The sequence below is a fragment of the Geotrypetes seraphini genome, chromosome 5 (genome assembly GCF_902459505.1).
Source record: "Geotrypetes seraphini chromosome 5, aGeoSer1.1, whole genome shotgun sequence".
NCBI lineage: Eukaryota > Metazoa > Chordata > Amphibia > Gymnophiona > Dermophiidae > Geotrypetes > Geotrypetes seraphini.
Window position 1 is genome coordinate 143,130,855 of NC_047088.1, and position 26,778 is coordinate 143,157,632.

Below are 26,778 nucleotides of genomic sequence, written 5' to 3' on the forward strand. Positions count from 1 at the left end.
TTATTTATAAATTTTCATTATAACAATCAAGTATAAACTTGTACAGAAAAGCAAAATTGAAGAAGCAAAAAATACAACATAATACAAAACAAGAAATAATTATATCTTAAATCTCACTCAAGTCCTCTATTTAGGATCCAAGATTCAAAATAAACGGAATTTAAGTAATCAATTAAAGAAGAAAAACAGTTATAGTTAATACTGTGCTAACAGTCGTCTATCTTTCTTATCTATCCTAAGCTGGCTCTTTCTCCAATCTTGACAGTGATAGGAATGTTGTCAGTTGAGATGGTTCAAAGAAAACAAATTTATGCAATTTATAATGGACTATACATTTACAAGGATAACGAAGAAAAAAAGTAGCTCCCAGGGCTATTACTGCTGGTCTCATCAGAAGAAATTCTTTTCTCCGCTTCTGTGTGTCTCTGGCCAAATCAGGAAACATTTAAAAATATAATTCCCCATTATATCCCACTGGAGGTAGAAATGGTCTATGTGAGCCTAAAAGGTAGCGCAGCAGCAGGAAGAGGTGGCAATAAATCATTGTCAAAGTTGGAGGGAGGGGAATATGGGACATATTGTCTCATATGTGTCCCCCCACCAGGGTGCATAAGGCACTCTGTGTGTTTCTTGGTTTTGGCTCCCTGGCATTCCTTGTGTTTAATTGCTAAACCTTGTTCTTAGCTGTTAGAGAAACTCTGCAACTATCTCCCAGATCTCAACTCTGCTTCCTGAGCTGGATGATTGTTCCTTGGCCACTGGACCAATATCAAGTTTCAAGTTTATTATATTATTTGATTAAACGCTTTTCAGAATACAAAGCGTTTTACAAAGAAATAAAATTAAATTTCTAAAATCACAAATACATTGTAATTAAAATTAACTACTTTAAATTAAAAATAAAAACAAACTGGGGTAAACAATCCACATGAAACAATAGGAAAGGGGGAAGAAAGAGTAAAAATACAATTAAAACAAAAATAAATAAATAAGCAGGTCAGGTTAGTACATAGGGAAGGTATGAAGAGAAGGAAAAAAGGATAAAAAAAAAAATTGTTGAGAACTAGAAAATCTAGAGAGAAGGGAAATATAATCTGAATTTAATGAAGGAAGAAAAAAATTAGGAATTAATCGGAAAATTAAACTTTTAGTTAAAGGCTTCTTTAAAAAGAAGACATTTTAAACTATTTAAAATATCATATAGGCAGCTAGTATGAGTGCATATGTCTGTGCCCTGGGCTGCTGGAATATGTCTTCTCCCTCAACATGTAATCTCGGGTTTCAAACTGTGATCCTTGCTGAGCTTCCGGAGCTCAGGGTGAGCATGTGATGAAGAATGTCATGTAGACTCTACAGTAGTATATTGCAAACTGTGTGCTGCGAAATACTGGCGAGGTGGAGAGGCACCAGCTGACTGCCTACAGGATGTGGCTCTCACAGCAAGAAGTACGTCCTGTAGGCAGCTGGCACCTCTGCTCCTCACCAGCACCCTAACCCTCTCCTCTTCCAGCAGCCCCCTCACCTCTGGTGGCTCAGGACCCTATCTGGAGGGCTTCGGTGCAAGCATGGATGTTGACATGATGTCTGTGCATTTCTGGATGCCCTCCAGCTACGGCCCTGGAGAGTTTACGAGACACTGCTGTACAGACAAAAGTGGTCATTGGCCTGGAATCTGTGGGTACCAGGGGAAGTGCATCAGTGCAAGAGGGGATGAAGCAATCCAAGAAAACGAATGTGGCTCGAGCCAGAGAGAGCAGAGCAAGGAAATGATTCATGCCTGTATTCAATAAGGGTCATACTCATAAAATGAAGATGAGTTAAACCTACCAATGAAAGTTTCACCTGTAGAGGAAAGTGAGAAGTGGAAAGAAATGGGTGAACTAAACCTGCATTAAACGAATTGGTTAGAGAAAAGTGCATTGGAGCTTGCTGGGGAGTATAAGGAAATAGGAGTCTGGGTCAAGGGGAAATGAGAAGAAAAACAAGCTGAAAAAGATTTAGGAAATGGAGCAGGAAGAGAGCTAAGAACATAAGAAGTTGCCTCCGCTGAGGCAGACCAGAGGTCCATCTTGCCCAGTGGTCCACTCCCGCGGTGGCCCATCAGCCCCAATTCCTGAGGAGTGGTCCCTGACTATCCCTATGACCTACCTCTACTCCTATCTGTACCCCTCAATTCCTTTATCCTCTAGGAACCTATCCAAACCTTCTTTGAAGCCTTGTAACGTGCTCCGGCCTATCACAGCCTCCGGAAGCGCATTCCATGTATCCATCACCCTCTGGGTGAAAAAGAACTTCCTGGCATTTGTTCTAAACCTGTCTCCTTTTAATTTCTCCGAGTGCCCCCTTGTACTTGTGGTTCCCCATAATCTGAAAAATCTGTCCCTGTCTACCTTTTCTATACCCTTCAGGATCTTGAAGGTTTCTATCATGTCTCCTCTAAAGTCTCCGCTTTTCCAGGGAGAACAGCCCCAGCTTTTTCAGTCTGTCAGTAAATGAGAGGTTTTTCATACCCTTTATCAGTTTAGTTGCTCTTCTCTGGACTCCCTCCAGTACCGCCATGTCTTTGAGGTATGGCGACCAGTACTGGACACAGTATTCCAGATACAGGCGCACCATTGCATGATACAGTGCCTATGCAAAAGGAGAAAAAATAAATTAAAAAAGTGCAGAGGGAGGGAAAGAGGTCAAGGAGGAACAAGGAAGAAAAATAAATTAGGGGAAGGTGAAAACATCGAAGGAAAAAAGTGTGGTGTAGATGATTAGGCTGAGGGGCTGGTTGGAGAAAAGTGCCATAGATGGTCTAAATCAGTGGTCTCAAAACTCAAACCCTTTGCGGGGCCACATTTTGGATTTGTAGGTACTTGGAGGGCCGCAGAAAAAATAGTTAATGTCTTATTAAAGAAATGACAATTTTGCATGAGGTAAAACTCTTTATAGTTTATAAAACTTTCCTTTAACAGCAACATTAAACTCGGGACCAGCCCGAGTGCAACCAATTTAGTAATTGCTCCCAAGATCACATGCGAAGAGTACCAAACATATGTATCTGGACCTAAGCGCCCCCATATCCTGAAGATGATCACATATTATCCTAATGTCAAAAGTCTCCAACCCATCCCCCTCCCTCATTCCAAGGCAAACATAGCTATAGGTCCACACCAGGGTGGCCCTAGAGGTGTGAGGAATCAAAGTAATGCTATCCCAGGCCCAGTCCCCACTAGTAACCATTTTGAAAAGAAACTCTGTTTTTACCTAGTAAATAAAGAAGAAATTGGTTAAACAGTAGAAACAATAAGTATAGTATAACATGTCAAGCAGAACCGTAACATACCACACCAAACGATGACAAAACACAAAACAGATGGTATAGAAAGCGCTAATAAGCAATGGTCCCTGTAACTTCAGGGAAACCTGACTCTCTGTAACCACCCAACTTAAATAGTAGTGGCTGTCCAAAGATGTATTCTAGCTAAGTCAATATGCTCAGTCAGGTAAGTGTTATATTGGTGTAATACGTGAGTGTTCATATAATTGGCTGCCTCCAAGGATGCGTCAAAAGCATGCCATTGGCCCTGATGATGTATGCGCAAAACTGCAGGGTAAAGGAACATAAACAGTATCTTTTTCTCCGCCAATGTGGTGCAGAGTGGGTAAAACAATTTATCCCAGGACAAGCAGGCAGCATATTCTTGACTGATGGGTGACGGCACCGACGGAGCCCCGGTACGGACAATTTTAGAGTGATTGCACTCTAAGAATTTGGAAAATTCTAGCAGGCTGCACCGCGCACGCGCGAGTGCCTTCCCGCCCGACCCCCAGTTTCTTAGTTTCCGCGGAGCTAAGACGCATTTTTCAACGGCTGTTGAAAACTTATTCGCCTTCCCGCTCGCGAAACCTTTTTGGGAAATTTTTTTCCTTTTCTTTTTTCTTAAAAAAAAAAACCGAGTATTTTTCGTTATTTTTCTTCATTTCGGTTTTGCCCCGGCGGGGCCTGCTGCCACCATCGAGGCCGAGGCCTTCGATTTGGCAGAAGCCGTTTTTACTTTCATGCCCCCCCAGCCAGGTTTTAAAAAGTGCCAGCGGTGTGCACGGCCTATATCCCTCACGGACCCGCACAACTGGTGCTTACAGTGCCTGGGTCCTGAGCATCAGGCTTCCACCTGCACCCGCTGTGCCACGTTAAAAAAACGTACCTTAAAAAATCGCCAGATACAGCAGCGCTTGCTTTTCGGTGCCGATATGTCCGATCCTGCGGCATCGACACCGGTATCGGCCCCATCTCAGTCGGCACCCACTTTGTCGACACCGCGCGATACCGCGCCGGCGTCGCAACACCCAGGTAAGCTGGCTAAGAAGCCTTCCCTGCTAGAGCACCCTCCAGTCTCGATTGCAGCGAGCCCAGTCCTGCCGACCGTGAGGCGCCAGCGGAAGCGCTCCGCCCCTATCAAGGTGAGTCCCTCGACCTCATCTCCGGGGCGTCGAGCGGTACCGCAAAAGAAAAAGGCGGTACCGGTGCCTTCTTTGGATGAGCGCATTGCAGCCGTCCTACAGGTGCAGCTCAAGGAGCAGTTACAGCAACTCCTTCCTGCTCTATTGGCACCGAGCCTTCCGGTCCCGGTCCGGTCTGAGCCACCGGTACCGGCAGTGGAGCAGCCTCTATTGTCTGTCTGCATCCACTGCTTCAGTACCGGTGCACTCTGCCTCCTCGATATCAATGCCACTCCTCGCACCGGAACCGAGGGCCCAGCATCAATCGGTGCAGACTTCGGCACCGTTACAGTCGGTAACATCACCCGGTACCGTATCTATGCGGTCTGGTAAGTCGGCACGCAAATCCCGACACCTAGAACCCTCTACTCCGGAGTCTCGAGACCGTAGCTCCCATATTAGGGACCCTGTTCTGTGGGGTGACTCCGAAGAGCCTTTTCTTTCTGAGGGTGAGTGTTCCTCGGATGAGGATGATCCTGCTGCTCCAGATCCATCCTCAAAACAGGATTCTACATCTTTCACTTCCTTCCTGAAAGAGATGTGTGAATCTCTTTCCATTCCTTTGGAGGCTGAATCTAAAAAATCCAAGACCTACCTTGATGCCCTTGACTTCGATCAGCCTCCAAAGGAATTTTTGAAACTCCCTCTTCATGACATCCTGAGGGAAACTTTCTATAAGAACCTAGAGACTCCTTTGACCATCCCAGGAGCTCCCCATAAATTAGATTCATTATATAAAGTAATCCCTATTCCTGGATTCGATAAGCCACAGCTTCCACATGAATCTCTGCTTGTGGAATCTACACTTAAGAAGTCCACCGGAGCCAGTGTATATGCTTCTTTCCCTCCTGGCAGAGAGGGCAAAGCCATGGACAAATTCGGTAAGAGGTTATACCAGAATGCAATGTTAGCTAATAGATCTGGTAATTATGCTTTTCACTTTTCTTTTTATCTCAAGCATCTCCTTACCACCAAGGCTTCCTTTGAAAAGTACCTTCCTCAGCGGAAACGACAGGCTTTCCACCACTGCTCGTCTTCTCTTTTCCAACTCCGTAAATTTATGGTAAGATCAATTTATGACACGTTTGAACTGACCACTAGAGCCACGGCCATGCCTGTGGCCATGCGCCACCTTGCCTGGCTTAGAGTATCCGAGCTTGATGTCAACCATCAAGATCGGTTGGCTAATGCCCCATGCCTGGGGGATGAGCTCTTTGGGGAATCCATGGACTCGACCACCCAAAAGCTCTTCGCCCATGAGACTCGCTGGGACACTTTGCTCAAAACGAAAAAGAAGGCTCCACCGGCACGACCTTTCAGACAGCAGTCGGCCTAACAACACCGTTATGTGGCTCGTCCATTGCCATCAGCTCCCCAGCAACCTAGGCGTCAACGTCAGCAACAACGACAGACTCCTAGGCCACCGCAACAGCAACCTGTGAAGCCACCTCCACAGCAAAAATCTACGCAGCCCTTTTGACTTGATTCTCCAGGGCATAGCCAGCGTCCAAACATCTACCCACCTACCTCAACCTATAGGTGGCCGTCTCACTTTTTTCCTCAGCTGGTGGGAAGTTATCACTTCGGACCAATGGGTCCTCAACATCATCCGCCACGGCTACTCTCTCAACTTTCAGACCCTTCCTGCCCAAAGTCTACCAAGAGAGTCTGCTTCGAACACTCCTCAGTCTTCCCTCCTTCTCCAGGAGGTTCAATCCCTCCTCCTTTTGAACGCCATAGAGGAAGTTCCTCTAGATCAAAAGGGACAGGGATTCTACTCCCGTTACTTTTTAGTTCCCAAAAAAACAGGAGATCTCAGACCAATTCTAGATCTTTGCGATCTCAACAAATGCTTAGTCAAAGAAAAATTCAAGATGCTTTCTTTAGCCACTCTCTACCCTCTTCTCAATCAAGACGACTGGCTATGCTCCCTCGATCTCAAAGAGGCATACACTCACATACCGGTCAATCTGACCTCCAGACAGTACCTCCGTTTCATGATCAATCACTGTCATTACCAATACAAGATGCTGCCCTTCGGCCTTGCCTCCTCTCCAAGAGTGTTCACCAAATGTCTGATTGTAACATAGTAACATAGTAACATAGTAACATAGTAGATGACGGCAGATAAAGACCCGAATGGTCCATCCAGTCTGCCCAACCTGATTCAATTAACAAAATTTTTTTTTTTTTTCTTCTTAGCTATTTCTGGGTGAGAATCCAAAGCTTTACCCGGTACTGTGCTTGGGTTCCAACTGCCGAAATCTCTGTTAAGACTTACTCCAGCCCATCTACACCCTCCCAGCCATTGAAGCCCTCCCCTGCCCATCCTCCTCCAAACGGCCATACACAGACACAGACCGTACAAGTCTGCCCAGTAACTGGCCTAGTTCAATCTTTAATATTATTTTCTGATTCTAAATCTTCTGTGTTCATCCCACGCTTCTTTGAACTCAGTCACAGTTTTACTCTCCACCACCTCTCCCGGGAGCGCATTCCAGGCATCCACCACCCTCTCCGTAAAGTAGAATTTCCTAACATTGCCCCTGAATCTACCACCCCTCAACCTCAAATTATGTCCTCTGGTTTTACCATTTTCCTTTCTCTGGAAAAGATTTTGTTCTACGTTAATACCCTTTAAGTATTTGAACGTCTGAATCATATCTCCCCTGTCTCTCCTTTCCTCTAGGGTATACATATTCAGGGCTTCCAGTCTCTCCTCATATGTCTTCTGGTGCAAGCCTCCTATCATTTTCGTCGCCCTCCTCTGGACCGCCTCAAGTCTTCTTACGTCTTTCGCCAGATACGGTCTCCATAACTGAACACAATACTCCAAGTGGGGCCTCACCAATGACCTGTACAGGGGCATCAACACCTTCTTTCTTCTACTGACTACGCCTCTCTTTATACAGCCCAGAATCCTTCTGGCAGCAGCCACTGCCTTGTCACACTGTTTTTTCGCCTTTAGATCTTCGGACACTATCACCCCGAGGTCCCTCTCCCCGTCCGTGCATATCAGCTTCTCTCCTCCCAGCATATACGGTTCCTTCCTGCCTTTTTACGCTCTCACCACCTTCAGGTCTTTCCTTACCTGGACGATTGGTTGATAAAGGCCAATTCATCTCAGACAGTACTCCTGGCCACCAACCAAACCATCCTGTTTCTCCAACTTCTGGGGTTCGAGATCAATCTACCCAAATCTCATCTCATCCCCACTCAGACTTCAATTCATTGGAGCGGTGTTGGACACAGTCCTCATGAGAGTGTTCCTGCCGTCCAACCGTCTTCAAACTCTTCAATCTCTATGTCAGCAGGTGCTTCCGCAACGCTCCATCTCTGCCAAGCAAATGATGATACTCTTGGGTCACATGCAGTGTTCCCTCTAAGCGGGCGGGTGTTGTGAGCAAACTTTTTTCACCGTGAGCCAAAAATATCGGGCGCCAGCAAGTTATGAGCCAACTCGCCCGATTCTCCTCTCGCCGCCCTGCCATCTGCCGTACGCCTCTTCCGATCGTGCGCTGTGACGAGAAACGTGTGCGCTGCGATGTAATATTTTGTGCGCCAGCGCACGCCAGCGCAGCTTAGCGGGAACACTGGTTCAAATGGTTTTATTTATTTCCCCAAATTTATTTTTGTTATACGCATTGAAAATATTTGATATTGCGTTTAAATCAAAATCTCAATAAACTTGAAACGAGTGCCCGTGAGATTGTGGGAGGGTTAAATACTCAAAACTTAGAAGTTTTTGCTACGCCAGCTTTCTGGTATCTTTACATACAGTGGCGTACCTAGCATATGTAACATCCGGGGCCCATCATTTTTTGGCACCCCCCCCCATCTGTAAGAAAAACATGATTTTTAGTAACAAACCACACGTCACACATGAGTACCTAGGAAAAGGCAGCATCTTACATATTGCAGTGAGCAGTACATCAATACACCCATTGTAAAACTAAACAAGCCAGACCAGCACAGATCAATCCTACACCGTCAATCCTAACAGAAAACCATGTCTTTCGAACACACAGAACACAGAAAACACCTTCGCCTAGTAAGGAATATGTAATCACAAACTAACCCCTCCCTCTTTTACAAAACTGTAGTGTGGATTTTAGCTACGGAGGTAACAGCTCTGATGCTCATAAAATTCTGAGCATCAGAGCTGCTACCACCAAGGCTGGTGCTAAAAACGCTTCACAGTTTTGTAAAAGGGGGGATAAAATAAAAATACATAGACAAAGGTTAAATTGAACCAGCAAGAAGCTGGACTCTGCATACAATGCTTCACAGAAACAGTGACACATGTCTCCTAAAGCAATAAATAAATAGAAATTTTTTTCTACCTTTGTCTTCTGTGGTTTCTCCTTTCCTCATCTTCTTGTAACTCTCTTCCTTCCATTCACTGTCTGCCGTCTCTCTTCCCCTATATGGCATCTTCTCTCCTTCTATGCCCCTTCCAGAAACTGTATGCCTCCCCCTTCCATCTCTCCTTTCACCCCATTGGTCTGGCATCTCTCTCCTCGCCTTCCCTCTCCCACACCTCTCCTCATAGTCTGGTATCTCCCCTTCCCTGATTCTCTGGCATCTCTCTCCTTTCCTTTTCTTCCATCTTTCGTTCCCCCTCCATGCTCTCACATCTCCCCCTTCCTTTTCCCTTAGACTGGCATACCTTCCTCCTACGCTCCAAGCCCTGGCATCTCCTTTAATTCCCTCCCTCATCTTCCTTCTCCCTCCAGCTGGGTACCGCAACACTCTTCCCTGCAGCTCTGCACTTCCCCACAATTGCCATGCTTCGGTTCCTCTTCTTCCTTCCTTCCTCCCCCCCCCCCCCCCGCGGGACCCTGCGGCACCATCAACTCTTACTCCCTCTAATGTCGGCCCTGCAGCTCCAGACTTCCTCGCACCTTCTCCCCTCCCCCTTTGGATCGCTATTATTTTAAATGTTATAGCCGCGGAGCTGTATCCATCAGTGGAGATGTCTAACCTCGGCCTGCCCCGGAACTCTTACTGCAGCAGCCGCCCGTCTAGGCAGGAACAGGAAGTCACTGTTGCAGTAAGAGTTCCGGGGCAGGCCGAGGTTAGACATCTCCACTGATGGATACAGCTCCGCGGCTATAACATTTAAAATAATAGCGATCCAAAGGGGGAGGGGAGAAGGTGCGAGGAAGTCTGGAGCTGCAGGGCCGACATTAGAGGGAGTAAGAGTTGATGGTGCCGCAGGGTCCCGCGGGGGGGGGGGGGGGGAGGAAGGAAGGAAGAAGAGGAACCGAAGCATGGCAATTGTGGGGAAGTGCAATCCCCCCAATGCGTCCCCTTACCTTACCTCCCCTTACCTTTGCGACGCGTGTGTGCGCTGTGAAGAGAAACTTTGCGCTGCGATGTAATATTTTGTGCGCGCGCGCAGGCCAGCGCACCTTAGCGGGAACACTGGTCACATGGCCTCGACAGTTCATGTCACACCCTTCGCACGTCTTCACTTGCGCACTCCTCAATGGACCCTAGCTACCCAGTGGTCCCAAGCGATGGATCCTTGCTCACGACACATATCTGTGACATCATCTCTTCGTCAGTCTCTACAATGGTGGTTGATATCCTCAAATCTCTCCAGAGGTCTTCTGTTCCATCTACCTCCTCATCAACTGGTCATCACCACCGACGCCTCCCCTCATGCCTGGGGAGCTCATTTGAACGAATTCCAAACTCAAGGACTTTGGACAGCCCAGGAAATGAAGCATCACATCAATTTCCTGGAACTCAGAGCGATGTTTTATGCCATCAAGGCCTTCCAGCATCTTCTCTTTCCTCAGGTCTTCCTGCTGTGCACAGACAATCAGGTTGCGATGTACTACATCAACAAGCAGGGTGGGACAGGCTCTCGCCTCTTGTGCCAGGAAGCCCAGAAGATTTGGGCTTGGGCCACAGATCACCAACTATTCCTGAAAGTTATCTACATTCAGGGAGAACAGAATTCTTTTGCGGACAAGCTCAGCAGAATTCTCCAGCCTCACGAGTGGACACTCGATCCTTTAACTCTACAGTCCATCTTCGCTCAGTGGGGCACTCCTCAGATAGACCTCTTTGCAGCTCCTCACAATCACCAGCTGCCCCTATTCTGCTCCAGACTCTACTCCCCTCACCGTCTGGCAGCGGATGCATTTCTCCTCGATTGGTCCAATCTGTTCCTGTACGCTTTCCCTCCTCTACCTCTCATGTTACGAACCTTGTTCAAGCTCAAGAGGGAACGAGCCACCATGATTCTGATTGCTCCACGGTGGCCCAGGCAACATTGGTTCCTCCTTCTACTTCAACTCAGTGCCAGGGAGCCTTTTCTTCTTCCGCTGTTTCCTTCTCTGCTTACGCAGCATCAGGAGACCCTTCTGCATCCCAACCTTCCATCTCTGCACCTGACAGCTTGGTTTCTCTCGGGCTGACTTCTCATGATACTTCTTTGTCTCAGCCCGTTCGTTCCATTCTGGATGCATCCAGAAAACCGGCCACTCTACAATGTTACCATCAGAAGTGGACACGGTTTTCTTCCTGGTGTCTTCTTCATCAACATGACCCCACTTCCCTTGCAGTGGAGACTTTGTTGGATTATCTACTTTCTTTGTCTGACTCTGGCCTCAAGTCTACTTCCATCAGAGTCCACCTCAGTGCTATTGCTGCTTTTCATGAGCCAGTTCATGGAAAACTTCTCTCGGCTCATCCCTTGGTATCCAGATTCATGCGGGGTCTTTTCAATGTAAAACCACCTCTCAGAGCCCCTCCTGTAATCTGGGATCTCAATGTGGTTCTTTCCGCCTTAATGAAGCCTCCATTTGAACCTTTGGCTACCGCTCCTTTCAAGTTTCTCACTTGGAAGGTACTTTTCCTTATTGCTCTTACCTCTGCCAGGATGGTCAGTGAGCTCCATGCACTAGTTGCTGATCCACCTTTTACAGTCTTTCATCATGACAAGTGGTTCTGCGTACACATCCAAAGTTTCTCCCTAAGGTTGTCTCGGAATTCCATCTCAACCAATCCATTGTTCTGCCTGTCTTCTTTCCGAAACCTCACTCTCATTCTGGAGAACAGGCTCTGCATACTTTGGACTGTAAGCGGGCTCTAGCTTACTATTTAGAGCGTACTAAGCCCCACAGATCAGCTCCCCAACTCTTTCTGTCCTTTGATCCGAATAAATTGGGACGTCCTGTTTCTAAACGTACGTTATCAAATTGGCTTGCAGCGTGCATTTCATTTTGTTATGCTCAGTCCGGACTGACACTGGAAGGTTCTGTCACGGCCCATAGAGTTCGAGCTATGGCAGCATCTGTAGCTTTCCTCCGTTCCACTCCTATTGAGGAAATCTGCAAAGCTGCTACTTGGTCCTCAGTTCATACTTTTACATCTCATTATTGTCTGGATGCATTCTCCAGACGGGATGGACACTTCGGCCAATCTGTTTTGCAAAATTTGTTTTCCTAATGGCCAACCTTCCCTCCATCCCTCTTTTTGTTAGCTTGGAGGTCACCCATCAGTCAAGAATATGCTGCCTGCTTGTCCTGGGATAAAGCACAGTTACTTACCGTAACAGGTGTTATCCAGGGACAGCAGGCAGATATTCTTGCGTCCCACCCACCTCCCCGGGTTGGCTTCTTAGCTGGCTTATCCTAACTGGGGACCACGCGCCTCTGTCGGGCGGGAAGGCACTCGCGCGTGCGCGGTGCAGCCTGCTAGAACTTTCCAAGTTCTTAGAGTGCAATCACTCTAAAATTGTCCGTACCGGGGCTCCGTCGGTGCCGTCACCCATCAGTCAAGAATATCTGCCTGCTGTCCCTGGATAACACCTTTTACGGTAAGTAACTGTGCTTTCTGTTTCTTGGTCAATGCCACCGAATAATCCTGGAAAGTTTGCACTTCTGAGTCCTCAAATTTTAACGAGTCCCGGAGTTGCTTGTATTTGCACAGGATTTCAACTTTGTGATTATAATTAAGTAGTTTGGCGATGACCATCCGCGGACGTGCCTCCCGGGTTTGTTCCCTGCCCAGCCGATGTGACCTTTTCCAGGCGTATAGGGCCCAAACCATCCCGCGTGGAAAAGGTTTCTGCCAACCACACCTCCAGGGCCCGTAACAGTGTAGCCCCCGACACTTGTTTCTGGGATCCTCAAAAAGCGTAAATTGGATCTACGCGATCGATTTTCTAAGTCTTCAAGCCCCTCAGCCTGCTTTCGGGTAAGATCCCTCAGATCTAGAAGTGCTTGATCTTGTGCCCCCTGCTTGTCATCCAGCTGAGAAACTGGTTTCGAGTTCCATTGTGCGGCGGGCGGTTTCTGCAATCATAGTTTCCAGTTTGAGAAGTTGCTCAGAAAGGCGGTCCCATTCCAGGCTGCATAGCCGCTGTGACCGCTTGGGTAATTTTGCGCAGTGCCTCTGGTGCTAGTTGCTGGATCGTGGGCGAAGTTACCGGCGCCATTTTGTCTGAGCCTTGCGGGCGGGCGGGCGCGGTCTTTTTTGCCGGTTCTTATGGCCATCGGCAGCGCTGGAGTGGACAAAAATCTGTCCATACACTAACTGCTTTTTAAGTGTGATCTCCCGGTGGGCTCTCGCAGCGCGTGTGGCAGCAAAACTAATCGTTCAGCGACTTGAGGCCTGGGAGCTCAGGCAGCGCACGTCTGCCTCAGCTCAGTGCATCATGTGACCTCCAGTAATAAAGAATTTAAAGATAATATCTGTGTAGATAAACATCCCTCTCATGTCTCTAAAAATACATATTTAATATTATCTGTTATTTTCAACCGAGTTTCTAAATTTATGATACTAGTAGATAGCTTCTTATTCCTTGCACTGACATATGCTATTATATTTCCCCGCCATACAATTTTAGCCATATTCTAGAATAACAAGGAGTGATCAAGATGTTTGTTATGAATTGTAAATGTTTCCCATGTATTAGTAAGATATTTGATAAAGTCTGGATCATGAGCGAGATATGATGGGAACCTCTACCCTCCAGATGCCCTAAAACTACCCAAATTAAGGAGTGATCTGACATCTCTCCAGGACCTATAGCTGCTGAAGTAATATGAAATAAACATTGTTTTGCCTATATGTTATCCAGTTTGGAAAAGTTATTATGCACCTTGAAAAGGATGCAGTAAATGCCAAGGATTCAGTAGATCTAATGTAGTCTTAAAGGTGGACAAGACACCAGAATCTTTATTAGAGGAATGGTCAAATAAAGGATCTGATACTCATAAATTTATGTCACCCAGTACTAATAATTCAACCTCCCCCTAAGAGAGGCATTGTTTTGTTAAAACATTTTTATAATGTGGCTTGAATCCATATACTATTAATATAAAATTCTCTGCCCTGATGCCAAATTTTTAAGAAAAGGAAATGGCCTCCTGCATCATGGATTATCAATTGACCTGTATTGTAATGGTTTTTTAAAAAGTACTGCCACCCTCCCACCTGTCTATATTCCTAGTAGCAGATGTCATTCCCAAATGATTCTTGTGTAAAATAATAATTTTAGGTCTCATGTGAAAGGGTGGCCAGCCCTCACCTTAACTGCATTTGTGCTAGCAAACTGTGTACTGTAAAATTTGAGTATCACAGAAATACCTCAAAATCAAATCAGTCTGAATAGTCCCCCCCCCAACGTCCAAACCAAAAAAGCAGCAAAACCAAATGAATATAAACAGAACCCACAAATAACTCACCCAACCTTTCTTACCCACCTTCTAACCATCCACCCATAAATCCTACTTCCCAATATATATCCCCAATCTTTCCCTGATAACTTCCTGTGCCAAGACACTGAGAAATCGCACAGTAATGCATAGGGTCCCACACTCCTCAGCCCACTATAGGATAATCATTGTCAACTCCTGGTAACTCTCAGTAATATTCCCAATTTTGAAAAAAAGGACCAGTCAAGTTAGTACAATATCTGTCAATCAGGCTCCACCTGAACTGCATTCAAGTTACTGAGATGTTTCTGTGCCTCAGAAATTGAGTTAAAAGTAGTCTGGTTTGTTTCCAGTTAAACTTTTAAGGAAAGCAGTTTACAAAAACATAAATAGAATCATTTTGTCCACCAGGGAAGCACAAATGGGTTGAAGTCTTCTGTGATGTTCATACAGAGCAGGGGAGAAATCCTAAATAATTTTATAGGGTATCCTTCTTTTTATATCTTAAGCACTCCCATTTTATGCACATTTTGTGAAATTTCACCACCACCACTCTAGGTTGAATTTGACCATCTTGTTTGCGGCCTACGCAATGAGTAGAAAACCAGCCCTAACAGATTGGGTAAGCTATAATCTGGAATATGTTCCAACAATCCAATAATGCACAGGTTATTTCTTCCCAATTTGTTTTTGAGGTCTTCAAGTTTAGAAACATAATCTTGGAACCGAGACTCTATGGACCTCTTTTATTAAACTACGCTAGCAGTTTGTAGTACGGTGAGCCGTGCTGAATGGCCTACACTGCTCCCAACGCTCAGAGTTCCTATGAGCGTCGGGAGCTGTGCGGGCCATTCAGCGCAGCTCTGCGCTAAAAACTGCTAGCTTAGTTTAATAAAAAAAGGGGTATATGGTTGACATTGTAGAGTGAGGCTTGCTAGTAGAGTCTTCCAACTGTAATACTTGATGTTCCAGCTCTCCAATGCGAGTTGTGGTGTCTGCAAGAAGAGCTTCTAAGTTATCTGCTTGGAGAGTTTGTCCAGATGAGGATCTAAAGCAGGGGTGTCAAATGTCAGTCCTCGAGGGCCGCAATCCAGTCAGGTTTTCAGGATTTCTCCAATGAATATGCATGATACGGTGACGTTACAGGCATGGGTTGACATCATCACGTCACATCTGCCCTCCCAACCTGGCTCCAAGCACGTGAATAGGTTTTGGGGGGTATGGGGCTTGGGGCTGGGTGGAACTGGGCAGGCCAGATTTTTCAATAGTAAAATCTGGTAACCCTAGTCTATTTTCATGAGTTACAGAACAGAAACAAAAATGTTTGTTGTCTCCAGAGAAGTTTTCTGTGCCAATCCTCTTTTTTTCAGTTTCAGTGAAGTTCGATTGCTTTGGTACAAACTGAAGGATCTATTCTCTACTGGTGAAGGGAAGGAGTTGAAAGATAGGAGTGACACCCTTCTGCAAAGTTTGCAACTAAAGGAAGACAATGGCTTCAGTACAGAATCCTGTTTTATAAATATTCCATAAAAAGAAAAAATTACTAAGTTTTGACTAATCACCTAAAGAATGGCTGTTCTTTTAAACTATAAAAAGCACAAATGTACAATACTTTATATATACGTATAAGTAATACTTAAAAAAAAAAGTTTTAAAGTGAAAATGCTATGATCTCTTTTTCAGGGGATGCAGGCTGACAGATGTAAGTACTGTTTTCTTTCAATTTAAATATTTGATTTTTAACTATGAACACTTGACATCCATAGCCAGGGTGGAAAATCCTTTAGAAAGTTAGGCACCAGCCAATATTTTTAGGAGCCAGAGAATATAGATTTTAATTTAGCAAGTGTAACTTTTTTTTTTTTTTTCCAGTAGGCAGGGTTGCTTTTTTTTGCAGGGGGAAGGGATTATTTTTTTCCCATCTTATTTCCTCTCTTCTACTTTGCAAGTGGTAGATCTTCCTCACCATCTAGTTTAGATGGGGCAACAAGTTGCAAAATGACTTTTTTTTCTTTGTGGCCTAACTAGGTTGCACTATAACAGAGTAGCATATACTTTTCCTTGCAGCCCAACCGAATACAGTAACATAGTAAAAGAAGGCAGCTAAAGACCCAGTCTGACCAACAAAGTGGTTAGAGCAGTGCCAGCTACTCTGTGTGGGTCCCAGTCACCTATGCTTAAATATTGGTTGTCAATCTCCACCATACGAACCATCTAGAAAGCCAGACATGATGTCATTTCATTTAATTTAATATCAGCTATGTTCAAAGCAGGTTACAACAAACGATTACAATTAAACTCAAAATAAAATATCAACAATCAAATAGTAGATTCTATAAATATTTCTGAAGCAACCATGTTTTTATAGCTTTCCTAAAAAACAATATATTGTGAAATATTTTATATTAGCTGAGAGGCAGTTGCAAAGTTCTGGGGCTTTTCCAAATAGAGTTCTATTTCTAGTGCTAGTCAACTGACAAAGTTTGATATGGAAGAACCAACAGCAACTCTTATGAACATCGCACACATCAAAATGGCTAGGATATACTCACCACACCAATTAAATACCCAATAAGCCGCAACAGGTGCCTGAAATGCAGGCCAGCAAAATGCTGGCTTACATTTCCAAAGTTAAAAGCGCGGGGTCGGGGAGTCCTGCTGACTCAGCTGATCAGGGGGAATGTAGGTAGATTTATGGGTATAACAAATTAGTGCATATCTAGTTTCTAGGGCAACCCATAAATTCCTCCACGGATTCAGATTTTTGCCTGCTTATATGAATACAGAGGCCAGAGCTATATGAAAGATTTTTATTATAGATATAAAAATATAATTCACAAGCCAGGAGTAAATAATAACTAATTATTGTTCACAAAATATCTGAATACATATATATCTCAGTACATATTATCACACAGTAGTTACTAAGTAAATGAGTAAATACAACTAATTCTCACACACTAGGTAATTCCTTATAATAATAATTTCCTGATTATAGCAGCAATCTAAATAGCTTATCACGAGTACTTAACATCTCCTCTCCCAAAACCAAAAGAATTTCTATCTAGCCCAGCTGAAAGAAAATATAATTCTTTTCTCACCCCAGATTATGCCTTGGCAGATCAGGAAGATGGAATCCGTCCGTTTTCCTCAGTGTAGCAGGTTGTAGAATTTCTTCTGGTCAGCAAGAGTCCGTTATTCACTGGAGCAAGCTGTAAAGTCTGTCAGCCACAGTTCCTTATGTGATGGAAAACAGATCTGTACTCTTTGGATTACTACCATCATACTCATTTTCCCAATTAAATCAATTCACGTCAAGCAAGAACACAAGAACCTCAGGCATGTTCATGTACCCTACTCCAAAAGCCTGCCATTTTAAAAGGTTTTTTTAGGCAAAACTCTAGCCTTTCAAGCAGGGAGAATGAACTCTTGGATGTGCTCTCTGATTGCCCACTCCCAATCTTACTATGAGTTTAGAAAATCACTGAAAACCTACTTGTTTGGTAAATTTATGCGATGACTTTGCTTTGTATCACTTTACATTGTATCATGTTGCATTTTATTGTATTGTATAGTATTGAATTCTACTGATTCCTACTGTATCTTGCATCTTCACTGATATGCCTCAGTTCTCTTTCTGTGAACTGCCCAGATCTTCTGGTTGGGTGGTATATAATATATAAGAAATAAAATTATTATAATTATAAAAGGCAGTTCTGTGTTCTTCACTCTCCACTAGTGCTGCCCGATTGAGGAAAAAAAATTTCGATTCGATTCAGCCTACTGAATTGGTTTTTCGATTCAATTTTTCCTGCCCAATTGGGTGTTTTTTTTTGTTTGTTTTTGGTTTTTTTTTTTCAAACATCCTGGTGGGTTTATTTTATAGCCTCTTCATCCCTTTTATAGGCTCTTCACCCCCTTTGCCTTCTCCTAACCACACTGGTGCTGTGCTGTAAACAAACAAAAAAGACTTTTCCTCTCTGTTAAATCCTAGCTCACGCTTGTGGTTTAACACCAGCTCTGGCAGGATACACGTTTCAAATCTGACATATTGTAATCACAAAATGGAAAATAAAATTAGTTTTTCTACCTTTTGTTGTTTGGTCATTATTCAAATCTTGTTGGTCCTAGGCTCTGGTTGTCTTCTGATAACTTGCTAGCCAGGGTCTCCTTCTTTCTCCGTTCTAACCATCCATCTGCCATCTCTGTCCTCCCCTTCCATTTCCCTTCTCTGCCCTGGAGGTCTGGCATCTTTCTTTTTTTTTCGTCTTCATCCACAGATCCACCTTTTCTTAACTACCCTTTCATCCAGCATCTCTCTCTCCTTCCCCACCACCCCAGGGTCCACCATCTCTCCCTTTCTTTTCCCAACTACTCTCCTATCCAGTATCTCTATCCCCCATCCACACCATCCCTTGTGTCCAACTTCTCTCCCTTTCTGTTCCTTTCCTCCCTAAATCCCATTGTCCATCATCTCTCTTCCTCTCCTCTATTTTCAGATCCATTATTTCCCCCCCACCCAAAGTCTGGCATATGCACATCTCTTTGAACCCCCCTTCCCTCTCAACCTTCCTCCGTGTACTTCTACACCAGGGCCCCCCTCCCCTGGACTGTCCCCCCTTGAAGACCTACATCCCCCCGAGAGACCTGCCTGCCTACCTATCCCCCCCTTTAAAGGCCTGCGAAGGCCGGCCTACCTGTTTTCCCCCCCCCCCCCCTTTGAAGGCCTGCATCTCCCCCCAAAGGCCGGCCTGCCTATCTCCTTTGAAGGCCTGCATGTTCCCCCTGGCCTCCAAGAATGAATTTTCCTAATTTCAGCAGCCTGCTATAAGATCGCTGGCGCTAGCGATCTTTGCAAGCTGCTGTATGGCATTGGAGCTCTCTGCTGCGGTCCCGCCCCTTCTCTGATGTCGGAGAAGGGGTGGGACCACGGCAGAGAGAAGACACTCTGAAGCCGTACAGCAGCTTGCAAAAATCACTAGCGCCAGCGATTTTATTACAGGCTGCTGAAATTAGGAAAATTCATTCTGGTAGGCCAGTGGGGAAGATGAACAGGACAGCACAGCAGCGGGAGGCCAGCGGGCAAGCCACTTCCCGACTGATCCTCCCCACTCGCCCTCTAAAGCAGGAGCGGCAGGCCCGCAAAAGGCAGTGCTGCCGCTCCTGCTTTAGAGGTCAAGTGGGGAGGGACAGTCAACGAATCGGGAGGCCGATTCTGTGTCGGGGTAAATAGATTTGAATCGGGCAGCATTACTCTCCACTGAGAGCCGGTCACAAGAGGTAACTTATCAGGTGTGTGTAGAGAAACCTATGCTAAGATCCAAGCTCCCACTAGGACCAATCCAGAAACAGAACCTGAATCAATAGCCTTTTCTGTCCCGAAGCCTTGAGAGGCGCCGTCCAAAGATAAGAACAGCAGAGCAGCAGCTACCTCCTCCAGATTTCTCAGGAGTTGAGCATGTATCCATAGTCAAATGTCCTTGGCTAGAAACACATAGTTCTTGTAACATACCCATATCTGGCAGACAGCAAACCTTAGGTGTGAGGAAGGAATCGCCCATACAGGAAGATACCCCCTGCCGTGATCAGCTGAGCCAGCTGTGGCAGGAGACCCACTCACATGTACTACAAAATTGACAGTAGCTATTCCCAATCAACTCCCCACCCCCCCCATCGCAATTGGCAGGAGGGATGCCCACTCCCTCATGGCTACACCCCTTGAACATCAGGTTCCCTGCCTCGACACTCCACCCCCATACCTCTTGGAATAAAATCCAACCAGAGGGATGCTTACTCCCTCAGTCAGGCTCGCTTCTTCAAAATGGTGTGCCTTCCACTTCCCAGTGCATCCATGGGAGTAGCCTTAGGTATCTGAACACAGTCTTAGGCCACTTCCAGTATATCCCAGGATGCACTGGGAAGGTGAAGGTGAACCATTTTGAAGAGGTGGGCCTACAAGAGCTATTCGGAAGTGGTTATGGCTACCCCCCTAAGATTTAAGAAGCTAGCGACATTTGCTTTCTTTGCTAAGGCTTGGAAGTCATTTAGGCACTGGTGTGTAAAGGAGTGTGTGGAGCCATTTCAGGCACCACTTTTAGTGGTCCTAGTGTTTCTCAGGATGGGCTAGCGAAAGGACTACATGTTGGTTAACTCAAAGTACAGTTGGCAGGCCTCTCTTGTTTTAGGACTCAAGTGGAGGAGGTTCTCTTGATTTCCATCCTGATGCTGCCAGGTTTTTGAAGGGAGCTATGAGGCTGAGACCACCAGTGCGGCAGCCTTTTCTAACTTAGAATCTTAACATTGTCCTGCATTCTCTGACCAAGTCTCTGTATAAGCCTCTTGAAAAAGGCTTTGCTGATGGATCTCACTATCAGGGTTTCAGAGCTTCAGGCTCTTTCATGCAGAGAACGGAATCGTTGCAGCACTAATAATCCCCTGACGAAGCAATTCGTGAAATGGGCCTCCCATCGGGACAATAAAGATAAGTGTCTTCATAAAGGTATAATGCCCCCTTTAGGGCAGCACTGGGTCTGGGGCCTGACCTGGCCGGAAATCTGGAATCCCTCACTTGGTTGACGCTCATTGCCTCTAATGGGGGAAAATTAGTTTTCTCTCCCCCCCCCACCCCACCTCCTGCCCTGGAAAATCAAAAAGAGTCTGAACAAGGTTGGCTAATAAATTATATACATTTTATGTACACTAAGTACACAAGCTTAGTCATGAACAACTTTCAGAGGTTTGGATATACAGTAAAACTTTGGTTTGCGAGCAACTTGGTGTGTGTGTTTTGCAAGACAAGCAAAACATTTTATTAAATTTTAACTCGATAAACAAGCATTGTCTTGCAAAACAAGCACGTCAAGTATGCACAATATACGTCCGTTGCATCGCTGAGTGCATCACGCACAATTTACCTGCAGTTCGAGCATGAACATACATGCACAACATATGTGCCCAAAAACTGGTTCTTCTCCATGAACAGGTGTCTTAATGTAAGTGTTTGTCTTGCCTCTTAGTGCTTTGATTTTCCAACCCTGCCACCCCATGATCTCGGTGACGTTTTCAGAGCTGGACACTGGGACAAACTCAGTGGTGTTGACGCTCTTTCTGCGGAGCAGCGAGGCCTGTTCTACTCCTCCAACACCGCCTGCGGGTTTGCCGCTTCTGCTCCACATAGCAATGCCACGCTGGCTTCTTGTGCCTCGAAGGTGCCAGTGACGGGCTGCAGCAGTACCGAGCCCAGCCCTGGAAGCGGCAGCAGCACTGGGGGCCACCCAGGCTGTGGCTCTTCTACTATTAATTATTTCTATAGCACTACCCGACGCATGTAGTGCTGTATAGAGTCACAAAGAGTAAGAAAAAAGTCCCTGCTCCAAAAAGCTTACAATCTAAACAGGCAACACAGACAAACAAGATGTCATGGATACAGTTAAGGGGAACTGTTAATCAGCGGGCTGGGTTGGAGGGCAATGGAGTAGGGTTAAGGATTGAAAGCTATATCAAAAAGGTGGGTATTCAGTCTGCTTTTAAACAAGGGAAGGGACCTGACAAACAAACTCTTCTCCTCCTCCTCTGGCAGCTTGGCGTCATTCTTTTTATTTTATACAATAAAGTGTTTTGTATTAAAGTTTTTGGGTTGTGGAATGAATTGTTATGCGTTTCCATTATTTCCTATGGGGAAATTTTTTTTTATATGAGTGCTTTGGATTACAAGCATGCTTCCGGAATGAATTAAGCTTGCAAAACAAGCAGTAGGTGGGTGTAGCTATGTGCATAGTTCCCTTCTCTTTTCTGTCCAGCTACCTTTAATCCCAGCCCCCAAGTTCTCACCTAGTTCATGGAATCTGTCAGGGGTGGGTTGCAGCTGTCCTCCACTGGGCTGCTGGTGCCACTCCGTACAAAACAACCTAGGCTGCTGGTACCAACTCACAACCTGGTAGTCTGGCTGGATTATTAGTTCAACTCTTCAGGAGCACACAGCATACCAGCTCTGAAAAGAGCTCTGTCAGCTGGTAACAGAGCTTCCCAGCTAGGGAGTCGCCTCCCCACTGAGCAAAATGCACAGCTATGATTATAGGCATTGCAGCTCAGACTCCAATTCTTTCTAGCTCCTTTTTTCAACAAACCAGCCAGGTTGACTCACTTTGCCCCACTAGTTCTTCTGTCCTTCAGATTTGGGGCGAATCGATTTCTACTTCCCGTATTATTGATTCAGTTCTTTTTGGTTTATATCCACCCATTTGTTGGAATCCAAAAGCTTTATTTCCACTCAAGAACCACTTTAAACAACATTCCTCAAAAATGTTGGTGTTATCCTTCAGTGTCTCATTGCATGGTTACATCCCCCCCCCCCCCCATTGCATAACATAGATGGACTGAATGCCGTTCCCCTGTGTTACCAATGGATGGCAGTTGCACTTGTAACTGTTCCCATTCAGTTTCTGTGCAAAATAGATAAACACAGGTTTGAAATCAAACTACAGTAAGTGTACAGATTGTTTCCTTTTCAGTTCTGACAGAAACCCTCTGTCATGGGGGATTTCATAGGTATATTTTGAAATTTTCAACCTGCTAAGCAAATTTTATTAAGTACAAGGTTTTTGCTGATGAATGATTAGTTCCACAACAGTGTATAATGAGGTCATTAGACTGGATGCACTGGAACTCCTGAGGCTTTTTCCGTCTTTCAATAAATGTTTTTTTCTTGTAATGTGTTTAATCTCCACAATTATTTGATATTTAGAAGAAACAGTAAACCCTCAGAAAGCACTACAACACACCTCCTCGGACTTGGCATTAAAACCCTGGAGTTGTGTAGAGCCTTTAAATATTCTGCACTAGAATTGCTAATAGCCTCATTATCATGTTTTTAAATAGACAGTGTTCTAATATCTAAGGCAAAGCTTTATGTAGGGTCAGTTTTTGTGCAAACTTTTTTTTTTTTTTTTGCATCTATGTACCCACAAAATTATGCACTAAAGCAGTGTCTCAAAAACTTTTCTAAGCTGCGGCTGTAGGGTCACACGTGTGTGATGTCACCACGTTGACATCTGCATATGCGCAGAGGCCGTCCAGACGAGGCCTTGAGCTTGTTAATTGTGAAATGACTACGCCGATGAGGAGGTGTGGAGAACAGGACAGGCACTGGCAAGGAGGAGAGATGCCAGCGCTGGCTGACTTGCCTACTTGATGTGCCTCTCGCAACACACCCAGAATCTTGCCATGGCACACTGTTTGCAATACACTGCACTAAAGTCATGCTACTCATGTGCAAAGCTTTATACACTTTATTGCATCAGAGCTTGTCACCTACTCATGTATTTGACTTTATATGCTGGTGACAGAGAACACTTTTTGCTTTCTTTAAACATTTCACCCAGTAAGCACTTTTTACATTCTGTGCCCACAAAATTAGATTTAACTCACAAGCTTTCTTTTGCCAGTACTGTCCTTAACAGAAAAGTAATGCAACCTACAAGCACACAGAATTAGCTTCTATTTATAAGCATCCTAAAGGTCCCTGCTATCCAGTAGACCTTTTAGTCTAAACTTCCTGGTATTGATATTTCGATCAAAAGAGGAAGCAGTGTTCAGACAACATAGCACTAACAGTGCGTGGAATGCCAAAAGCTAAAATGTTGCTCTGTAAGGTCAGACTAATTTTTCATCATACTACTCAAAAAAATCAATACATAATTTTTTTTATGTGGATCCTTGGATGGCAGTCAAGAAACTCTTACTTGAGGCAGCCAATAACTTAATTGATCTAATTTTTTTTTTGTTAATTATTTTATCTTGATATTCAATAAAGTTATAAAGTGTAATTATCTTGTTGTTTTATCTATATTTATTCAATGTAAAACTCATTCAAATCAGTTACTCAATAAGACTATTAAATATATAGTCACCGTGTGTCATTGGTCAAGGCAGTGCCCACATGGGTCTGGCTCAAGGAGCCCAGAGCACACAGTACTGACCGAGCAGTTAATCACTTCTCCCTTTGGAGTGGTGGATCAAGTAATATCAGCAGTTAATAGCCAAACTTGTAAGCAATTACTATATGGCACAGTTCCAGCACAGCTTTGTCTGAAAATCTGTCTCCATTTCACAGGAATCAACTTCAGCATTTCCCTCATTAAAGTCCATGCCGTCTTCTGGTTCTACACATTCATAGCTTTCAGGATTGTCAACCAGAATATCATGAAACATTTCAATATCATTGTCAAGTTTAGGTCTGACCAGTGTGCTGAGTTGAACTGAGCTGTTTCTTGGCTTAGAGACAGGCTTTCCCTCATGGCTCCATGCTCCCTCCTGCTTGTGCTGGCTCAGAGGCTGCCTCCTTTCTGAACAGTGCTGCTCGTTTTTATAAACCCTAGGATAACAAGCCCCAGGTGCATACTGTTCCCTGCTGATGGAATCCTCCGAATGTTCTATGTGTTGCCTCAAATCAGCTCCCCTATGGCTATGTGCAACCCGATATCTTTTCCCTCTAGGAACAATATCCTCCAGCTCTGTTAGTTCCCCCAGATGCTGATGTTCTCCCGCTGCAAAGAAATCCATACCACCAGCGAACATTCCCCCTGGAATGGCGGTAGCACCCCCCTCCCCCCGCGATAGAACATCTCCCTTCCCCGGCCTCAGATGCCCCTTCCCCCCTTACTTCCAAATAGATGCATGGAGAGATGCGGACTCCCTCCTCCCAGCTGGCCATCATCGTCGAAAATGGGCCTTCCTGGTGCATCTGATTGGCCCAGACGCCTAAGGCCCCTCCTATTGGGCGTCTGGACCAATCATAGCCTTAGGCCCCTTCACAGTGCATCTGGGGAGGGGCCTGAGGGTCTGATGGGCCCAGGTTGTATAAGGCCCCTCCCATGGGAGGGGCTTTAAACAACTTGGGCCAATCATAGCCTCAGGCCCCTCCCCAGTGCATCTCAAGATATACTGGGGCGAGGAAGGCTCATTTTCGACAATGCAGACCAGCTGGGAGGAGGGAGTCTGCGTTCCTCCATGCATCTATTTGGAAGTAAGGGGGAGGGAGGTATTCTATGGTAGGGGGGTGTTGCCGCTGTTCCAGGGGCATAGGTATTCACTGGCAGCATGGGTTTCTTCACAGCAGGAGAGAATCAGCATCTCTCCTGCTGAGGGTGGGGGTGTTGCCTCCGTTCTGGAGGGTGGGGTGTTTGCCAGCGGGTTTCTTTGCAGCTGGAGAGAATCAGCATCTCTCCTGCTGTGGGTGGGGGTGTTGCCGCCATTTCATGGGGGGAGGTGTTTGCTGGCAGCATGGGTTTCTTCGCAGCAGGAGAGAATTGGCATCTCTCCTGCTGCAGGTGGGGGTGTTGCCGCCGTTCACGGGCAGCATCTCTCCTACTTGTGTTTTTTGTGTGTGTGTGGGGTCCTTTATGCGTTTTTAATGTGCATGTGCCCATCACTATCACCAGCAATGGGCACATGCAAATTTAGTGCATCTTTGCTGTTGTCTGCTGACCTCATTTGCATGCACAATTTTTTGAGAATGTCTTGCTTTTCGCTATCAAAACGGCTGCATTAGCAGACCGTTGCTTTTTATTGCAGGTTTTTGAGAATCCTGGCCTTAATGAAATAAGATAACACTCCTTTCAGCTACAGTGGCAAAATAAAACTCAAAATATAGAAGGTTGGTTGGTTGGGTTGAGAGCTTTTTAGCACCCCCTCATATATATACTCTTCATGAGGAAACCACTTCATTATTTCTTGTATGCAGACACAGCAATCTTACTATGTAATCAAACGCTAACAAATTCACAAAGACTTTAAAGAGTATATATAAATAAAACTAGCAAATTAACAAGGTTAAAAAAGTACACACAGTTTTAAAAAAATCAAAGAAATATCTGCATATAAATTTCCTTCTGGCAGGCCAGTCCTCCCTCATGCATGCTCAGTTTTCATGCATGTGTGAAACTTAGCATACACACACATACAGGCTGGTGACAGTGGCTCTAGGACACCACCAGTGGCCACCCTGCAAATCCATTCTTTCGGCAGAGAGGAGGTCTCTGGCTGGTGGGTCTTGGAAATCTCTGCTAGCACAAGTATGCCATTTACCCTAAGGGAGGGGGGAGGCGCCAAAGTGGGAAGCAGAAATGTAAAATTTAATTTGCTTTAGTTGGGGGGGGGGTGCAGAGATGAAATTTTTGGCTCACCCAGTTGCTCTCGGGCCCACCCTAAATGCTAGTGCTTGAGAGAAAGCATTGTGGAAATTTTTATTTTTATTTTTTATTTTCCTAAGGGAGAATTTTCTGTTTTTTTTCTGAAATGTATTCTATTTCTGTATAAGATGTATTTCCTGAAATAATTGTTAGACTTAGTATAAAAAAATAATTAAATGACCAAGTTTTTTTCAAAATGCATACTCAACACCATTAGATATATGCCAAAGTATTTTAATTTTGTACTAAAAGAAAGACTGATTATCAAATGAGAATATTGAAACTCAACTTAGCTTCTCTCCCCCCCCCCCCCTTTAACAAAGCCGCAGTAGCGGCTTTGTAAAAGAAGCCCTTAATTTGCCTAAAAAGAGTACCGGTAGTCCGTTTATTAGTAACAGACAAAACTGCAATGAAATTTTGACTTA

The 26,778-nt window shown here is 45.0% G+C and overlaps 1 protein-coding gene across 1 annotated transcript in view; it reads left to right on the forward strand.

Annotated features, from left to right (window-relative positions):
- Positions 1–26,778, forward strand: part of CFAP410 (cilia and flagella associated protein 410) — an 80,873-nt gene that overhangs the window by 18,666 nt on the left and 35,429 nt on the right. Inside the window, exon 2 of the mRNA XM_033946577.1 lies at positions 15,849–15,867. Within this exon, the coding sequence (XP_033802468.1) occupies positions 15,849–15,867 (19 nt within the window). The remainder of the gene's footprint in view (positions 1–15,848; positions 15,868–26,778) is intronic.